The sequence below is a fragment of the Microtus pennsylvanicus genome, chromosome 14 (assembly GCF_037038515.1).
Source record: "Microtus pennsylvanicus isolate mMicPen1 chromosome 14, mMicPen1.hap1, whole genome shotgun sequence".
Lineage (NCBI taxonomy): Eukaryota > Metazoa > Chordata > Mammalia > Rodentia > Cricetidae > Microtus > Microtus pennsylvanicus.
This window is the reverse complement of record NC_134592.1, coordinates 16929068-16948648: the sequence shown is the minus strand read 5'-3', so window position 1 is coordinate 16948648 and position 19581 is coordinate 16929068. Positions and strand designations below refer to the sequence as shown.

Below are 19581 nucleotides of genomic sequence, written 5' to 3'. Positions count from 1 at the left end.
TCCTCCTCTGTTACCGACAGGGCACTGCAGTGGAACACCTACAGCTGCCACAAGGAAATGAGGAGCCCGCCAGACGGCCTCAGGGACTGTCACACTCCTTAAAGAGGCCTCAGGCAGGAAAGCCCTAGGACAGTACAGTGCTGCTGCAGGTCTGAACAGGGATCTCTGAAGTTCACTGTGGAAACCTGACCCCCAAGGCAACAGCTAGGAGGTGATTAGGGCCTCGGGGCCCTGCTCTCAAGAACTGATAAAGGCCCTTCTAGCAGGTCTCCCTCCTATCTACAAGTGAGCCCTTCCCTGGCCCCTCCTTCTTCTTCTGCCACATTAGAGCACAAAATGAAAGCCCTCACCAGGAGATGCCCTTGGACTTCAGACTTGCTAGCCTACAGAACTGGGAGTAGAAGATCCGTTGATTATATATAGATAACCTTGTCAGTGGCCCCTGCTGTTAGCGCTATAGAACTACTAACAGAGAGGTTGTGCAGGGTTTACCAACTAGCTACTCCAAACCAGCACTGCTGGACAAAAGACAAAGGCACGGCTAGCCCGCCACACCCTCCTGACGTGGAACTCAGTCACCTGGCAAGTGCCATTCACTCTTTATCGGGGCTGCAAGGCCAGAGAGTGGAATGGGAGTAATCTAATTCCTTCAGCACAGGGGAGCACAGGGTTCAGGGTCCCAGAGGGAAGGAGCTGTCTTCCGGCATAGCCACCTAATGCTTTTTATCCTAGACCTCACAACTACCAGGATCCTTGGTTTCTCTAAGCTTCCATTTTCATCTTTGAGATAAGAACACGTGTCTTGGGAGGCGGAGGCAGGCATGTCTCCATGAATTCTAGGCCAGCCTTGTCTACATTAGGATGGTCCAGAGGAGTCAAGGCTATATAGAGAGACCCTGCCTCAAACAAAACACTTTCATGTCATAACAACCAAGAACAAGGAATGTACACGAAGATTCCACACCACAGACCCAAATCTCTCCACTGTCAACACCAAACACCCAACACAACAGATGGCACGATTTAGAAGATTCTAGAAGCCTCAGAAATCAACCTGCCCGTTCTCTAGCAGCCTGTGTGTCAGACTTCTGAGACCCTGAGGCACAGAACACTCAGATCTAGTTTCACATCCTCATGGTGCAACTGTCGTACTGCCTACCCCTTCCTCTAAGGAAAAAAACGGTGTGTGCAGGGGGTTCTCTGCTGAATTTCTGAATTGCAGTAATATACATAACATCACACGGCACTTGGCTCTTCCGGGCTGCTGCACTGCCAGCCTGCCTTCCGTCTCCACAAGACTTTCCCTCTTGCAGAGCTAAACAGTAACTCCCTGGGCTCCGTGCTTAAGAACTAAGGACTTCTAAAGTCAGGCAGCCTTCTACAAGACCAGCGCTGAATTTTCTGGAAAACTACATTGCTTTCTCTTTGCCTTTTAAAGGCTTGGCTCTACTCAGAACTTAAAAACCTCATTACTCCTCACACCCTCTGAACTCTTCAACCCTGAACACATACCAGGGTTTCAAACCATATCATTACTTCATCCTCTCACTCCTGACCCTGAGCTGTGGAAGGAACCTCTTAAGGGTCCCACCAACCTAGTGCCTGGTGCTTCAGCTCTTGCCTTCCAGACGCTGGACCCAGAAGTTCAAACAGACCCCGGGGTTTAAAAGACCTATAAACCCTGGTTAACAGATTGCCTCTTCCTCCCATGGCCACACGAACCCCAGCCACTAACCCTGGAAGCAGGGAAGGCTGTGAACAGAGGGCAGAGGTCCTGACCTGGACCTCCCATCGCAGGATGGAGCCGGGCAGGCACCTCAATCATCACAACAGAAAGAGAAGTGGAAGCTTCACTGATCACATTTCTAATTAGGTTCAGTTAAAAACAGCAAGTTTAGAAGGAGATCAAAAGGCCCGTCACGTGACTCTGCCTTGAGAAATCACCGTAGCCCACTCTTTGAACCTCCGTTGATAAGGCCCCGAGTTTCAATACAGACAAAAGCCAAATCATCTTGGTCCGCCCCCACCTGCCTGTGGACCTCTCCGGTGGCTGTGGACTCCCGAGCTAGGGCAGAAAACTGCTGGAGCAGCTCTGGGCTGCTTTTAGGAAAGCATCAGTCATATAAAAGCAATGCCACGCAAGTATGAGGGCGGCAGTTGGCACCAGAGTTCCTGCCCTTGGGACACGGAGACAGTGAGTGGGAGCAGGGACATCCAATGACGGTGATAACAAAAACCATTAGCTGGTTCAGGAGTCTGCGTGGGCCTTCCAGAGGAGGCCAAGGGAAGCAACCATGGGCAGGAGGGAGCTGGTCATAAAAGCAGTTCTGCTCACCAGACCCCAGCTGGGCAGCAGGATACAGAAGTAGCCCGCTGTCTCTGAACTGGCCAAACCTAGGGAGCTGAGGCCATAAGTAACCCCCAAACGACAGAAAGGGAAAATGCTTGGAATCTGGCAGGGATTTCTGGTTGGTTGCCATGGCAATAGGACCCTACAGAGACTGAGCAAAGAGGGCAGGCAAATCCAGTTGTTACCCTCCTCCAAGGACAGATGAGGGGAGGCTTTTCCTGAGGCCCCCTCAAGGTGCTGCCCAGGCCAGAGGCAACCTCCCCAAGTGAGAACCAAAGGTAAGGGCAGGAGAGAAAGGGAGAAAACTGCAGATTGGAGCAGTGACCCCTTTGAGTGACCCGCACCTCACCCAGCAGGTCTTCTGCGAAGGTGTGGACATTCTATCACATATGGTCAGCAGAGCAGGCCGGAATCACCGGAAACCATCAGCCCTCTGACACCTCACGCTTGGGACTCCCACGTCCATGACTCAGTCCATGTCCATCTGAACAACGCAACTCTTCAGGCTCCATTCATAAAACTCACATCACATATCTTATCCTCCGAAGACATGGGGCTACAAGGCCAGCTTAGCACAGGCACTGCCAAAGTGGCCTCAGCTCTGGGCAGCATTCTGCACCTCAATGGATGCAGGTGTTGACCCGAAGCAAGAAGAGAGATGAGCCTGTAGGCTGCAGGTTTGAAAGGAGGCTTTTTTTTTTTTAAGCTTAAGGTCATTCATTAGGCTTAAACCTTAGAAAGCTCAGGGGAGCCAAGCTGGCTAGACCAAGTTGAAAACAATCAATTTAATTTTTACCTCCCAGGGCTTGAGGCTCTTAGTACATATGACATGTGGCATTTCCATCAAAGCAAACAGAACATAAAAAGCCCACAGGCTAGTGAGAAAACAGCAGGGGTCCTGGAGTGGGATTCAGACTCTAGAGCCTCAGTCAGTTACCTCAATGCAGTCAGGGCCTGAGCCCCTGCCCTGTATCAGGCTCCTGTCCACCAACTATTCAACCATCCAGCAAGGGCAAGAGGTCAGGGGCTTTGTAGGGTCGTGGCCTAGAGCTAGGATCCCTGTGCAGACCCAGAGCGGGCCGCCCACTAGTTCCATGAATGAAATGATTGTATCTGAAGTATTTACTTTATCAAGCAGCAGCTTATATTGCTCAGGTCATTAACACACACACACACACACACACACACAGAGAGAGAGAGAGAGAGAGAGAGAGACAGAGAGAGAGAGAGAGAGACAGAGAGAGAGAGACAGAGAGAGAGAGACAGAGAGAGAGAGACAGAGAGACAGAGAGACAGAGACAGAGACAGAGAGTGCAAGCAGCTGTGTCTCCATGTGGTAAGGTGAGAGAAACACAAAAGGACCGAGTGCCTAGTTTTAGAGTTTCGTTGCTGGTGTCAGCCAAACCTGGGCAGCTCCCTTCAATGTGAAAGTGTGAAGCCACTCCGCACTCTGCGCGTACCCAGAAAGCATAAGCCAGAAAGATCAGAGAGGAAAGGGGCCAGCAGGGCAAGAGACAGGCACACACATACTGCCGATCCACGAGTCAGAACAGGCTGCCCTTGGAAGGTCTTTGGATCCACTCCATAAGGCTGCCTGCCCACTACACCTACCAGACCAGAGGGCAGCCCAGCCACCCACCGATCAGACCCATGGTGTAGCATAGCGCTAAGTCCCTTTTAACCCTCCTTGGCAGGCACTGCCTCAGGGAGAAGAGGTGAGCAGCTCGGACTTGGCGCCTGCGGAAGTTGGCGATTACTTTTCTTACTCTTCTGTATGCATTTGTAGCTCCTGACTCCTACATTCTCCATCTGCATATCCCCCATCCCCTACAGAGTCAGCCCTGCACGGCTGTTGTGATTCACAGATCCCACATATCCAGACCATTTTGTTAAGCCTCCCCATAGCACACGCTACACCTTACAGACGAAGCTAAAGTTGCTTCATCTGTGGCTAGGAAAGGGGTCACAGGAGTTCCCGGTCCCAAATACGAGTTAAACGACCCAAGCGGATCCTGTAGAAGAACTCTCTCCCTCATGGCCGCCCTCCCACTTTTCATCTTGTCCCTCAGCTACTAGTTTCTTTCCCAGCCAGGGAGAAGCCAGCTGACTCTTCCAAGCCAAGAATAGCAGATCATGACAGCAGCAAGGGATTACTCCCTGCAGACCTCTGCTTTCAGAGTACCCTGACATCCAGAGAGACACCCATCAATCTGTGATCTACTGAAAACTCAAGCCATCAGACCCCTGCAGTGTGCACACTATCACAGCCTCTATGTGCGTCTTGGAATATCTATAGCTCAAACTATTACCAATAAACTCAGAATCCGGGGTAGGGTGTGGCCTGCCCATTCCCTCTATAACCCTGGCTGCTCTGATGGTTACTAGAAACAACAGAATGAAATTATCTGGGAAAGGCCAGGGTTCTGAATGCCTTGGCAAAGCCATGGGGGGAGGGGGATCTGTCTTTCTTAAGCCAACAGTTCAACGACAAAAACTGTTATTAGCTTGGCCGTGAACCAGGTAGCCAGCTTTAGGGAGCAACCAAGCTTGCCTGGGCAAATCCTTGTCAGATTCCATGTGATAAACCAGTTACAATCAAATATGTTGGCCTTGGCACTGACACCCACCTCACGGAGATAAGGAGAATCCCCTCCCCCCATCTCACTTTAAAATTGAGAACTCCATTTCCTGAATCTGGTCACAAGAGAAGGGGTACTTCTTCCCAACTCCTACCGGATACCACCATGGAACAAATTGTTACACTGTCATTCGTTCCAGCATGGCCTGAGTCGCCCCACACCACTCACTAAGTGTACAGTGACCACTGCGGACCAAGAGGCTCAGGGACTCTTGGTGTTTGAAGTACAGTGTAGCATGTGTGGTTTTAGCTGTAATTTTGCGGGCAGCATGAATTCAGACTTCTTCCTCAGCAACTGAGGGTGACCATGGCTTCCATGACAACAGCCTTCCCACTCATGTCTGTGCACCCACCACCACAAATGAGGGGCTCACACACACAAGTCTTCCTAAGACCGAGCCACGGTGGGAAAATGACACCTTGATACAGTGGAGATTCTGGACAGGAAAGCAGCAGAGGAGACGTGCAGGTCTCTGGGCTGAAGGGTACAGACCAGCACAGGAGCCATCACGTCACTGGGTGGCATTCTCCACACCTGGGAACAGAGGACCAGGGGCACAGGCCAGCACACAGCCCCAGATATCCCTGAAAGAAATCCTGGCAATTCAAATCTGAACTCAAGACCAGGAGGAGGAGCCCACAGGAAGAGCCCAGACTAATGCATGTCTGCACACACACACACACACACACACACACACACACACACACACACACGGTATTCATGTATGTGCATGTAGACAGACACATGCATACTCATTCACATTAGCACATATAATGTGCCCATGCTCACTCAAGCATGCTAGCTCTAACTGTGATAAGCCTCCAATACCTCTGGCAGAATCCCAACTCTGCTAATTACATCAGACCCACCTTTCACCCCTCCCACCAGCTGCAATTAGCCCTGTATCTTGACTTCCTGCTGCTCTGGGGGTGAGGGGAAAAGCCAGCTGCTCCCTCTGCCCAACCCCGGAAATGCTGGTTTCAGAGGTGCCTCAAGCAACCCAGTCCCTGCTTCTTGAGGCTCCAGGCTGATAGGAAATCAGGGGCAACCCTTTCAGGATGCTCTGAGAAGCAACGCCCCCAGCCTAGCACCGGGCTGCACCCACACTGATCTACCCAAGGCAAGCCACCTCCCTACGGAGACTCCAGAAACTTGACTTTGAAGAAAGAAGTTGCTCTAGGCAGCCAACAACTTAGGAGAAACATGCTGCTCTCTGGGGCTGGGGTTTCCTCCTTCATAAGTCTCAGTTTCTTAACCTGTAAAATGGGCCCCGCAACTTCTTCCTCTTGAGGATGTGCTGCAATGAAGAATAAGGGAAGGCTAAGCTCCCTCCTGCTTGGTCTCTGCCTTTTGATCCCACTTTGAGCTCCATCCCCCCACATTCCTGTTGCTATTCAATATGCCTTGACAGCATTTGAGCTGACAACAAAAAGGTGAGGTGAAAAGGAGACGGGGGGGGGGGGGGGGGGGAGAAAGAATGGAAATCAAATTTCCAGGTAGCCTCACATCCAGCCTCCCCAGGAATGCGGCAAGTCCCTAGGGCCAGGGCCCCTTAACCTCCTCCCCAGTCAACACCAGAGCTCAGAAGGTAAGCTGCAGGGATCAGCCGGCCAGGGAGAGGGAAGACCAGAGAGGAAGTACGGAGTCCAAGGGAGAAAATGACTTCTGTGACCTTGAATGTTTGAGCAGTTAGCTCCCCAGCTCCCGCCTTGGCCTCAAAGCCAATGAACAGACCCGCCCTGCGGAATACAGCTTTCTTAGGCGGGAATCCCAGTGGAGCTGGGTCCACAGACCACCTGCCCGAGTCTCAAACCCAGGTTCCTCAGCTCACACGGCCACAGACCCTAGGTGACCACCAACCACAAAGACCCTCACTTTGAAGGTCTGGTGGGCCTTCAATCCCAGCAGTAACCTTGTCTTCTGTTCTGGCGTTAGGTCACACCCAGCCCCACCCCTGCTCCCTGCCAGTGTCAACTCAGGGTTCATTCTCCACATAGGTACCTGAGCATCAAACTCAGCCCTTTTCCTTTCTAAAATAAGGAGAAAAACAGCTCCATCCTTTCCCTTTCACAGCTCCGGGTGTGTGGCTGGAGGGGTACAACCCAGTGGTAGAGTGCTTGCTGAGCCTACATGGTCCTGGGTTTGATCTCTAGTAAAACAGGTAAGCAGAAAACACCTACGACACCAAATGCATCAGGACGAGGTTCACATCCACTAGCACGGCACCCCAAGTGTTTCATCTCCAGGGGCCTCACCCTTACCCCTGGCCCAAATCCAGCCTACTTCACATCCATTCTTCAGGTGCTTCCCAGGACACCCCTCCACCAGCCTGGTGCCCTCAAGGCACAGGCAAAGTGCCACCCCCTACAGAAAGCTGTCAGTCAGGGTCCTCATCCTTCCTGGCCTGTGTTTGAGACGCTACCTCATCCCGTGACAAGCTGCAGCAGTGCTATCTGATCTCCTTCCCACAGTATCTCAGGTATGAACAACAGCCTTTAGACCCAGGAGAAACGCACAGCAAAGATCGGTCCCACAGGACCCCAGCCACACCCACCGCTGGGCCACCAGGGCTTCCTGTCTCGCATTTCATCACTCTGCACACACCCGTGGGGTAGCAGGGGGCAGGAAGAGGAAAGGAGGGGCCCAGGCAGACTGCTGTCCTCCACTCAGCATTCACATCGTGGCCCACAGGGAAACAGAGGTTCCACTGACCCCGGGACAGAGCCCAGTCTGCTGCCTGGGACCCTATAATCTCTCCCCTCCTCCTCCATCCCCAGACTGCCTTCAGTGGGTTCCATGTTAGAGAGGGAGTCCACCCAGAGAGACTGGCAGAGACCATCTCAGGCACAGTCTGCCTTACATGAGCGAGGTACCAGCTTTTGCAAAGTGAGCAAACAACCCCCCACCCCAGAACTCTGGCCAGTGTTCAGCAGCAGCACGGAATGCGGTCTTTCAAACAGGGCAGTAGGCACAACCGTGAAAGGCACAAAAAAGCAATTCACCAGAAAAAAAGGACAAGGCCTATAAACAGGGTACTTGTAGCAATAAGGAGCAAACACCCCTAAAGTATTCATGCCCTCTGACCCGGCAACTCCCTGACAGGAACTTACCCTGAGGAAACCAAAGACGAATTTGCTGAAACATTTATGTTCAGGGTGGTACCGCTCATAATTCAGAAAGAGGGATATCGGAAATGTCAACGACAGTACAGTCACACAAAACATCACACAGGCGCTGACATTCATACAAATGAATGTTTAATAGCAAGGGGAAACACTCCTCCATAAATGAAAAAGAACACACTTCACACAGACATTGGGAATTACAAACCACACACACAAAGAAAGCAAAGGCAAGGACCAAAATGGTGACGGTGGGCACCCCCAGGTAGAGAGATGATGGGCAAACTGGATTCCTTTGACATTTCCCAACCTGGAGGAAGGAACCCAAGATCAAAACATGATCTGTAATTTCCTCAGCTGTAGACGCGAGCTGGCCAATCAAGAGGACAAGCCTCCTCCTTAAGCTTTCAAGGCGGCAGCGTGGAAGGTAATTTCTCTGCAAAGCCAATGCAATGTGTTATTCATGAAGCAAGTTCTGTGTGTGGCTGGATTTCTCGACCCCTCAACCAGCTAAGGAAACACGGCTTCACACTCCCCAAGCCACACAACACAGAGCTGAGTGAGATTAATATGCTTCTGCCACCAACAATGCCGAAGATCTATCGCCTTCTTTTCTATTTCCTTTTGTTCTGTTTCGAGACTGGGTTTCTCTGTGTGTAGCCCTGGCTGTCCTGGAATTCACTCTATAGACCAAGCTGGCCTGGAACTCACAGATCCACCTGCCTCTGTCTCCCGAGTCCTGGGATTAAAGGCGTGCATCACCACAGCCTGGCCTTTTTGTATTTTTTAAAACCAGGTCTTACATAGTCCAGGCTGGCCCTGAACTGTCTGTGTAGCCGAGGATGTTTCAATGCTTGCTCTCCCTGTGTTCCGTCCCCTAACTACTGAGATTACAGGTGTGTAACACCCTGCCCTATTCTGGGTTGACTTCTGACAGTGTCTCATTCCAGCCAGTGAGTAATGGTGGCACTTACTATACCCATAGCAGGTGGAGAGAAGTGGTTTCATCAGCTGTCCTCTGACCTTCCCACAGACACTGTGGTACACAGGCACACACACTAACTTGAGAGAAACTGTCCCCTTTGTCAAGCCGCTTCTCATTCTCAGCAGCTGCCATATGCTTATTGACACAACTGCCAAAGAGCTGGCCAGGGCGGAGTTGGAGCTGCATCTTGGCATCTACCTATCACTGAGGCTAAAGGTCACACAATGTAGCTCAGGCAGGACAAATGCCTCACATGGTCAAGGCCTTGCACTTCAGGAAAATGGAGCTTGGGGGCTGCAGACAGCACAGCCACTGGGAACACTTGTTGCTCTTGCGGAGGAACCAAGTGAGATTCCCAGTGACCAGACAGCCGCTCGCAGCACCCCTGGAACTCCACTCCCAGGGATCCATTGCCCTCTTTTGGTCTCCATGGCACTAGGCACACATGCGATGCACTGTATACACGCAGGCAAAACCCCCATACGTGTAAATAATAATTTTAAAAGTTATCTTCCAAAAAGCACCCCTCTCACACCCACGGGGATGATCCCCCTCCCTCCTGGCCATCCCAGACCGAGGAAGGAGTAACAGTTGCTCTTGGTTGGTTGGCTTTGTTAAACAGTCTCACTGTGCAACCTATGCTGCCTGTAAACTCGCTATACAGGGCGGGCTGGCCTCAAGCTCTCCACCCCCCTTTCCTGCCTCCCTCGGGCTGAGATCACAGGCAGGCGTGTACCACTGAGCCTAGCTGGGATGGCATGTGGGCCATTTCATACCGCTCTGGGCTACTTTCCAACAGGGAAACCGGGCAGTGGTTCCTTGGGAAAATGCCCATTGAATACCCTCTTCACATAAATAAGCTATAGTGCTGCCCTGGAAGGGAAAAGGGCAGGACGTGCAGTTAAACTTATGGCATGCCCACACGGCACAAAACAAAACCCATTCACCCGACTGCGGGGAGGAAACACTAAACGCGATCGGCGATTGTCTCTGGTAGAAGGCTGACGTGTTGGCCGCCTTCATGGTACTTGTTTCTCAAGCTGTTTATGCAGACTGAATATGCTTCTAACGCGAGAACAGAATTTCTGCTCCCCATAAACCAGAAGGAAAGAACACACAAAACACTGTGCCCAGGTAACGTGCCAGTCACAAATGCACACATCTCACGAGCTCTTTCTAGGCTGGCAGAATGAGGAGACAGTGAGTGGCCCTTTGCTGCTTCCAGCAAGTGCTTATGTACACTTTGCTTAGCTGGAGCTAGACAGTCACCCAATGCCTTCCGCACTCTCAAAGAGCTAAGAGACGACAAGAACACAGGGCCCTCTTCCCCACCTCCATTCTGGTTGCCCAGCTGTTCCTTTGTGTGAGTTTCTGGAACCCTAGGCACCAACCACCTCTCAGTGGCACACTGTCTTCAGGCCTTTCACCTGGCCCCTCACAGCTACTAATCACTGGCAGGCAGCGAGGAGCCCACTGGGCAGGATGCTGCTGCACCTCTGCCTTGTGACAGCACCCTGAATACTGTCGTTTACAGGTGGGGTGCACAGGTGCCACAACCACATCTCTACTGTGCACGTGGTACAGCCCACATCCACCGACAGGACAGATACAGTCAGGACAGAATACCCAAGGCACTGCCCACTTCCTCCCTCTCCAAGCCCATTTCAAATCCATAATGAAGAGAAGCCAAGGATCCTGCAACACACGGACAGTCCTTGGTAGGACCTGGGCCCAGGGCAAGCCCAAGACTGCACCTCTGCCACTGGTCTAAAGTCAGCAATCAAGGCAGAGGGAAGCCTCAGCTTACAGGGAGTCCTCGGGTCGGCAGAGACCTCACCACATCTACGAAGACCACTGATTTCAAGCACCAGGACTCAGCTACAGACCAGGGAACTGAAGGGGCAGAATCAGACCATCGATCTGTGAGACCCTGGCACCAGCAATGGTTCTCGAGCCATGGCATTGAGAGTGACTGTGGTTCTGCCGGAGTGTCAAGAGGTATCACATGGCAGAAGGCAGTTTCACTGCTATCAGAGACTCAGAAGCCAGGGATCTGAGGTCCCCAGCTGCAGCTCGTTCCCCACCAGTGCTGGCCATGCAGAAGAGCTCGCAAGCCTGACCGACCCACCAGCACATCTGATCAAACACAGCAAGCAGTGTACAGTGGATTCTTCACACCATAAGCCCAAGTTCCTGCTGGCCTAGAGGCACAATAGTTCCATTATTGGTCCCTATAGCCCTTGTGGTTCCTCCTCCCTCTGCTCGAGTGATTCCAGCAGAGAGCTACCGAGCCAGAGGCATGGACCATGCACCCCTTCCAGAGTCCCCAAGTGACACATAGAGAACAGGCTCTTATGGCATTCAGAGCGAGCCAGTCTGAAATGCAAGAGTCCCCACACCCAAACTGACACCCCCACAGCAGGGCTAACACGAAAGTACCAAGGGTCAGCAGCCAGCCACCACTTACTCTGGCTTCTTTGGGGAATCCATCCAAGGGACCCCACTGCAAACACATGGGAACTCAAGGGGCCTCTGTCCACCTACTGGAGGGGCCCCACCCCAGACTCTCAGGAACCCCTGGGCCAGCAGAGCGGCCTCACCTGGTAGTAGGTCTTGATGTTTCTCACCAGGATGCTCAGGTTCTGGATACGCAGGTTCACGTCGTTGTTGACGTGCTTGTTGATACGCTGATTGTTGGGCCTGGGGTCTCTAGAGTAAGAAACGGAGCAGAAGTCACACCTCCGGACATTCACTGTCCCTCCTTCCCCAGCAGAGGACCAGTGCTCAGGTTCATGAGCCTCGTTAACCCTTTGGTGGTCATGAGGCTGTGAGGCCGGAGCACCAGTCAGATCCTAAGTCTGCTCACAGCTGTGCTAGAACCCTACATAACCCATCATCTCTGCTGCCACTCAGGCCCCTGCCGAACACAGACAGCCCTTTTCAATGCCATCCTGTTTCCTCTGCTGGGAGCACCACAAGGGACAACCGAGTGTCAACACTGTGAAAATCAACATACAGATATATGAGAACCAATAACCTATCCAAGATTGCATTTTAGCATTAAAAAGACAAGCAAAGGCCAGGCGGTGGTGGCTCATGCCTTTAATCCGAGCACTTGGGAGGCAAAAACAGGCAGATGTCTGTGAGTTCAAGGCCAGCCTGGTCTACAGAGTAAGTTCCAGAATAGGCTCCAAAGCTACAGAGAAACCCTGTCTCAAAAAACAAGAAAGAAAAATACATGAAACATCAAGAAAAACGGGCTGGAGAGATGGCTCAGTGGTTAAGAGCACTGGCTACTCCTCCAGTGGTACTGGGTTCCATCCCTAACACCCACATGGTGGTTCACAGCCGTCTATAACTGTAGTCTAATGGGATACCCTTTCCTAGCATGCAAACATACATGTAGATAAAACACATATACATAAAATAAACAAATAGATCTTTTAAAAAAAGAAACAAAAACAGAAAATGGGGAACGGGGTGCTGGCATGTTTTATGACCTTAAGAATCATGTTCCACTCAGCACTGGTCTCCCTGTCATCTGGACTTAGGTTAGTCCTGCTCACGATTGACACTCCAGGGAAACAATGGTGTCTTGACAACCTGACGTCTAGGAGTCTAGGATATGACTGGTGTACCATCACACCCCACAAGAATCGCCAAGTGCGGGAAATCCCAAGCGTCACTCATTTTCCAACCTCAGGCGAAACTTGGGTCTGGCTGTAAAGACATCAGCTAAGAGATTTACAGTTTGGCTCATCCACATGCGGGACAGTGTGGGAAATGTCTGCCCGGAAGAGTGAAATGAAAAGGGGAGCCTGCTTTCCATAGCAAAGGCCTCCCTTCCATAGCTGTCCTGAGGCACGACCAAGGATAAAGGGCAGGGAACTCAGAGGCCCGTCTTCCCATTTCAAGTGAGCCAAGCCCTGTGATAAAGGTGCAGAGCCTCCTCAGGGCTGGTGCGGAGCTACAGAACTACTCCTGGGGCTATCTGGTTCATTCAAGAAGATGGAGAATAGAAGGAAAATCTTCAACCATTTCGAATGTCATTGGAAGCACAACCTCTGAATCAATACTGGACATATACTCTGTCTCCACACCATGTCCTAAGCATGCGAACCTTCCCACAAGCTCTCAGCAGCCCCTGACTTCACAAAGTCCTTCCACAGCCCCTCAAACTGTCACGTGGGTCCCCTAAGGGGAACCAAGAAAACTGTTTTCAGCTGTCAAGTGACAACATTCCTCAATGTCCCCACACCATGAAGGAGTCTGGAGAAACCATCTGCCTATTAGGCTTCTTCTAGGGCCCTTAATTAACAAGGAAACAGAGGCCTAGAGCCCCACTGACGTTAACTTAGGAAAGAGGCAGCATTCTGTATTTCAACAGTAAAGGCATTTTAGCCACAGAAGCCTTCCAAATGTGACAGTAAGGGGCTCTCTTACGGGATGAGCTGCGGTTTCATGGGACCATACATGAATCTGTGAGAAGCTGCAGGCTTTGCTAATTCCTGGTTTGAGGAAAGTTAGGGAGTGAAGCGGAGGCTGCACACGTGTTTAGCAAACACTCATCACCGATCCCTAACTTTTTTTTTAAACTCCTGAGACAGATTCTCATTACGTGGCCCAGGCCGACCTTCAACCTACAATCCTCCCGCCTCAAGCTTTGAAATAACCGGGGCTGCAGGTGTTAGGATATGCATTGTTTCATTATTTCAATCCTGAATTTTTCTTTGAAACAGGGTTTTACGTAGCCCAGGCTGCCTTAAATTTCTGATCCTCCTTTTGCTCCTCCTACCAAGATTCCAAGACTGCATCACCACACTTTCTATGTGTAATGCCAGGGATTGAACTCAGGGCTTTGAGAATACCAAGAAACCGTTTTACCAAGGGAGCCACATCTACAGCCTCCAGAGTCCATCTACATCAGAGGGGCCGCGTCTCAAGTACCAGGTATCGAAAGTGTCAATGTGCACCACTGACAGCCACTCACTCGCAGAGGCTCTGCACACACCCAGGACCTGGGATGCGCGGCCATATCTGTTTTTGTTCTCCCCAGGCATGGGAAGAAACGGCTAATTGATGGAACACTAGAAAAGAACCCTGACATTAGTTATGTGACTAATTAGACTAATTATCATCATCATTAGCATTCCCTCAGTTAACCGAGTCTCTCAGGGTAAAGAGCACTTATTAAGAGTTAAATCAAAAGTTTCAGCATTGCTTACGGAAGGCAAATCCCCTTTCTACCCACTCAGTGTTCCACACCGGGTGCTAGAAATGGGGGTCAGAGGCCCCGGGGTCACAAGAATTTGAACAAGCAATAGGCTGTGGTGAATTTGCCACCATCCTAGCAAAGGCGGAAAGAAGTCAGCAGGCAGAGCTCCTAGTCCACTGAGGCTCCTTCACGAGCACAGATAAACATCACTGTGAGCAACACACACACACACACACATCCCTACTTCACTCATACCCCACTAATGACATCTGGATATTAATACACACTATAGTGCTTAACTCTCCCCACATCTACAAAATTCTACCCCTTCATCCCAGAAGAAGAAACTGAGGCCCGGGGGTGGCGTGGAGCAATCTGCCCAGTATAGCAGAACTAGTCAGCTGTGGAAGCTAGCTCTGCCTGAAGCTAGCACACCACCCCAGTTTCCCAGTAGTCCTCACAGACAAGAGAAACACAGCCTGTGCTCTGGACCACCTGGTGGACTCTCATTCAAGAATTCTAGCCCTGGGCCTCTCCTGAAAGCTGAGCCTGCAGGGCTTTCCTGCTTCCAGGTGGGCCTGTGTCAGGGAGGCCAGGGCCAAGAGACTACCCCAGCCTTCTAGAGTTGCCATAGACAATGGCCAGGTGCGGTCACGTGACCACAGCCAGCCTCCAGATGGCACTGAAGTATTAGGTAACAGGCTCTTATCTCAGCCCACCCCAACCCAGTCAGCCACGCTGCTCTGCCATTTTCAAAGGCCACTGCCTCCCAACTGGGGAGAATTTATCAAAAATAGCATAGCAGTGGTCTCCAGGTACCCAGCACAGTCGGTTACACCCACCCACCGATCCTGATAAGGACCCGATCCTTAGGCAGACACTGCTCCAACTGGGCAGAAGGGGAGGCGAAGGCTCAGCCTATATATCACCAGGGAAAGACCAATGCTGAGAACTGTGTAGTTGTTTAGAGACTGAACACAGAGGGAAGGAGACTTGCAGAGGGGGTAGTGAGATGCTCAGCAAGTCAAGGCACTGGTAGCTAGGTCTGAGTTCAATTCAGGAACTACTCGTGGCAGGAGAGAACCAACTCTGCAAGCTGTCCTGACTCCACCTACACGCACACAAGTAGACGGAAGAAACCAAGCACTCTGTGTATGTGACTGACCCGCAATGCCATTCCCAGTACCGAGCTTACTCTCCTTAGGGCAGAACTTTAATTCCTGCTTTTCAGAAGAGAAAACCGAGGCACCTAGCAACAATCCCAGTACCGCACTGCTCATAGGAAGACGACCCTGGGCTCAAACCTAGCCCGACCACTTAGGATGCCCAATACTCGGTCAGGGTTCTTTTTGTTTTTCTTTGTTCTTTATTTCCTTTTATTTTATGTGCACATTTGTCCATGTGAGGATGTTGGGTTCCCTGGACCTGGTGTTAAAGACAGTTGTGAACTGCCATGTAGGTGCTGGGAATTGAAACCAGGTCCTCTGGAAGAGCGGCCAGTGCTCTTAACCACCGAACCATCTCTGCAGTCCTGTTTGTTTTTTGACATAAGGTCTCATATATAGCCCAGGCTGGCCTTGGTAGCTGAGACTGGCTTCGATCTCCTGACCCACTGTTAGGATTACAGCTGTGCACCACCATATCTGGCAGAAGAACTCATCCAAGGTTCTTTTAGTTACGTACATTTTGAGGTGGCAGGTATGGAGCCCAGGACCCTAGACACTTGCTGTAAACACCAGAAAACTGCAGATGCCCTGTTTGTATTTTTATAGAGGTTACTTTGTTGTTGTTCGTGTTTGTTGTTTTTCCGAGACAGGGTTTCTCTACAGCTTTGGAGCCTGTCCTGGAACTAGCTCTAGTAGACCAGGCTGGCCTTGGAACTCACAGAGATCCAAGTGCCTCTGCCTCCCAACTGCTGAGATTAAAGCAAGCATCACAACCCTGCCATAGCCTGGATAGAGGTTACTTTTACAAGGAGTAAAAGGTGCGCATCTTAAATCACAGCCTGGAGCTTGGGAAAACACATTGCGGGGAGCCATTCCACAGGCCCCCTGGCAGTCAAGCCCCACCCACTTCCGGAGGCAAACACATTCTAAGGCCTGTTACCTGGTGCCAAGTTATGATTCCCTAGAAGCAGAAAATGATGATAGGCAGGTCCGGTGCCCACCCACTCCTGCCTGTCCTTCCTGGTACAGGAAAGTCACTCATTGTCTCCGCGGCTGTCCCAGGGCTGCTGCATACCGGCCAGTCCTTCTTCCAGAATGATCGCATTAGCACACCGAAAACTACCAGGGAGAGGAGCGGCCGACCCTTCCGCAGAATTTAGCCAGGGCCAAACGCAAACAAATGATGAATCGGCCTTTCTCAGAAAGGTCCAGCAGGCTCCCCTGATTTACAGGCAAGTAGTAAAGGCTTCAGGAATTCCAAAGGTCGGGAAAGAAAGAGAACCGGACCCTGGGCTTTTGTTCTCCCCAGTGCCTCAGTGTAGCTCGGTATAAGCCTGGAGGACACTGCTGCGTTCCCTAATTAAACAGCCTCGAGCTCTATGGGGATAGGCTGAAGTTCCGATGGTCCTCTGACCAGTGCAACCCAGTCTGACAGAATGGAGAGAGAGTGCCAGAACCCAAGCCTGCCATGAGGCAACCCCAGAAAAAAACATTTTCATCAGAGTCTAAGACACACTGCCAAAGCCAAGAATAAATATATTTCTTTAGAATCTGGTCAAATGCTGAAGGATCGTGATTGGATTTTTTTTTTTTTTTTTTTGGAGACAGGGTTTCTCTGTGTAGCCCTGGCTGTTCTGGAACTTGCTCTGTAGACCAGGCTAGCCTCGAACTCACAGAGATGCCTCCTGAGTGCTGGGATTAAAGGCTTGCGCCACCACTACCTGGCGGAAGAAATTTTTTAAAAAAAAGAAAGGAAAAAAAGATGGGTGGTGGTGGCGCATGCCTTTAATCCCAGCACTAAGGAGGCAGAGGCAGGCGAATCTCCAAGTTCAAGGCCAGCCTGGTGTACAAGAGCTAATTCCAGGACAGGCTTCAAAACTACAGAGGAAAAAGAAAAAAAAGAAAGAAAAGAAAAAAGACGACAGTTCCATCAGTGACATCAAATGTCGAGCCCTCTAATTGGGAAGGCACCCCATACCTGCCCCCAGCTACAAACACAGACTGTTTTTAATTAGCTAACGAATAACTGAGTGTGGCACCTCCATCAGCCCCAGGCGGCTCCACAGAACACACTGAGGTGTTTCTACTTCGCCCCAAGTGCCAGTGACTCATACTGACACTCACTCCCAATACTATCCCTGAAGCTTCTAAGTTAAACACAGAATGTAAGAGCCAACACCTACACGGCGATAGACAGACAGGCTCTGCAGAACTCTGCAACGGATGTGGTCAGAGGCAAGTAATATCTACAGAGACCCCATTTAAGGCCAAACGGTCCGGCACGGCACGGCTGCCTATGTGCCTTCTGAAGCAGACTTCTGAAATGACTGCATCTGCCCCAGCAATTGGCAAGAGAAGGGAGGCTCAGAAACTCGGTTACCAAGCCACAGCGAAACTTCAACCACCACATTGCGACGCTCCAGACCCACCGGACATTTCCTGTAATCAGACTCTCGTTACAGTTCTGGGTCTCCCCCAAAAGAAAAGGGACTTTTAATGTCAAGGCTCAGACCACCATCAAGTCCTTGAGTTTGCAGACCAGACGAGTCAGTTCCAAATTCCTTAATTGAGTAAGCAGCCAGGGAGAGTCCAGCGGCCCACCTGCAGGCACCCCCCACCTCCCTGACCACCCGGCATTCACACAGCAATCTCAGGCTTCCGAAAGCATCCTCTCTGAAAAGGCAACTTACATTTGCAACATGATTTGGTTCAAAAAGATGCCATCCACTAAATCCATGTACAGAGTCAAGTTGTCCTGGTGGCCACTTCCAAACGTGCCAAAAGTTTTCACCTGCGGGGAAGCAAAGGTACGTTGGTCTGACGCTGGGGGACAGGCGAGCCAGGGATGTCACCCACCACCGCGGCACCCTTAGCAGGCAACAAGCCCACCCTTCCCGAGCGCTGTCCCCTTCAAGCTCCAGGCAACAGACACAGGACAGGAGGAAAACTTCTGGCTACTTTTCTCCAGCGTCCCGGAGCGCGAGGGAAAAAAAAAACCAAACAAACAAAAACAAATAAAAGGGACTTTTTCAACGCATTTCTCACGTCTCAGGTTCACAGGAAAGCAGCGCGCCCAGCCCGTCGCTCCGCGTCCCCACTCGGAGCCCCCAGCGCGGGACTCCGAGCTTCAGGAGCGCCCTCCCCCCCAACACCCCGAGCGGGAACAGGTGCGCGCTCCCGAATGGGAAGGCCACCAGCCACGGAGCCTCCCGGTCCCCGGCACCGCCGCACGGAGTGGAGGAAGGCCAGGACGCGCTCACCCAGGTCACCAGCGGGCTCTGCAGGAACAGCTCCACGAGCTGCGACACCGTCACGTCCATGCTGAGCCGCGGCCACGCCGCACAAAGCGGCTCCGGCAGCCGGCGGCGGGCGCGGGAGACAAAGGCGGGGCGCGAGCCCACGGTGCGCGGCTGCAGCCCCGCCCGCCCGGGGAGAGCGAGAGGATGGGGGCGGGGGGGGAGGAGGGAGGGGCGACGCGGTCCCTTCCTCGGCCGCCGCCGGGCGCCCAGCGCAGCCTAGTGGAGCGGAGCCCAACGGGGCGGGGCGGGGAGCGCGTGGGGAGCGGGGACGCGAGCGGGGAGGGGCGGGGCCACAGCACGTGGCGGCCCGAGTGCGCGGGCAGGTGCAGCCTGCGCGCGCAGACCTAGGCGCGGTGTTGACCCGGGAGGCAGAGGGGCTCGGTGTTATCCTCAGGCTGCAGGATCGCGCACCGGTGCAGACTCTCAGCCGTCTCCCGGGTTTCCCTCCCTTGCAGAAGTCCCTTTAGGATGCAAGCGGTGTGGCCGTCTCACCCGAGTGCACCCCCTGTTGTGGCTCTGCCCTCCCTCTACCATTGCACCCAGGGATGGAGAGCCTGTCCCGGGCGCAGTGCACCACAGCACCTTTGAGGCAGGGCCCCCAGCACGAAGGTCGCCGTGCCCCCTGCTGGCAGGGCTGTGTGCGTGGAGGCCTCGCAGCCCCACTCCCTCACCACTTCCTGGAAATAACTTCGCTCCCCCAGCTGGGCCGTTGTTCGATGAACGCTGTATGACTGACGGATTTAATCCTCACTGAGTTGTGGGAGTTAACCCGAAGCCCCTGGCACGCTGCGCAGCGAGCTACTCA

The 19581-nt window shown here is 52.2% G+C and overlaps 1 protein-coding gene across 2 annotated transcripts in view; it reads right to left on the bottom strand.

The window, feature by feature from the left end:
- Ccdc88c (coiled-coil domain containing 88C) overlaps window positions 1–18911 on the bottom strand; it is a 126428-nt gene extending 107517 nt beyond the window's left edge. The window contains exons 1-3 of one of the 2 annotated variants that reach the window (XM_075947472.1): window positions 18738–18911; window positions 18168–18268; window positions 11697–11805 (exon numbers count right to left, since the gene is read on the bottom strand). In XM_075947472.1, coding sequence (XP_075803587.1) covers window positions 11697–11805; window positions 18168–18268; window positions 18738–18797 — 270 coding nt within the window. In that variant the 5' untranslated portion in view covers window positions 18798–18911. Of the gene's footprint in view, window positions 1–11696; window positions 11806–18167; window positions 18269–18522; window positions 18569–18737 lie in introns of those variants that run through there. The other variant, XM_075947471.1, reaches the window with a different exon arrangement.
- Window positions 18912–19581: the final 670 nt, after the last annotated feature.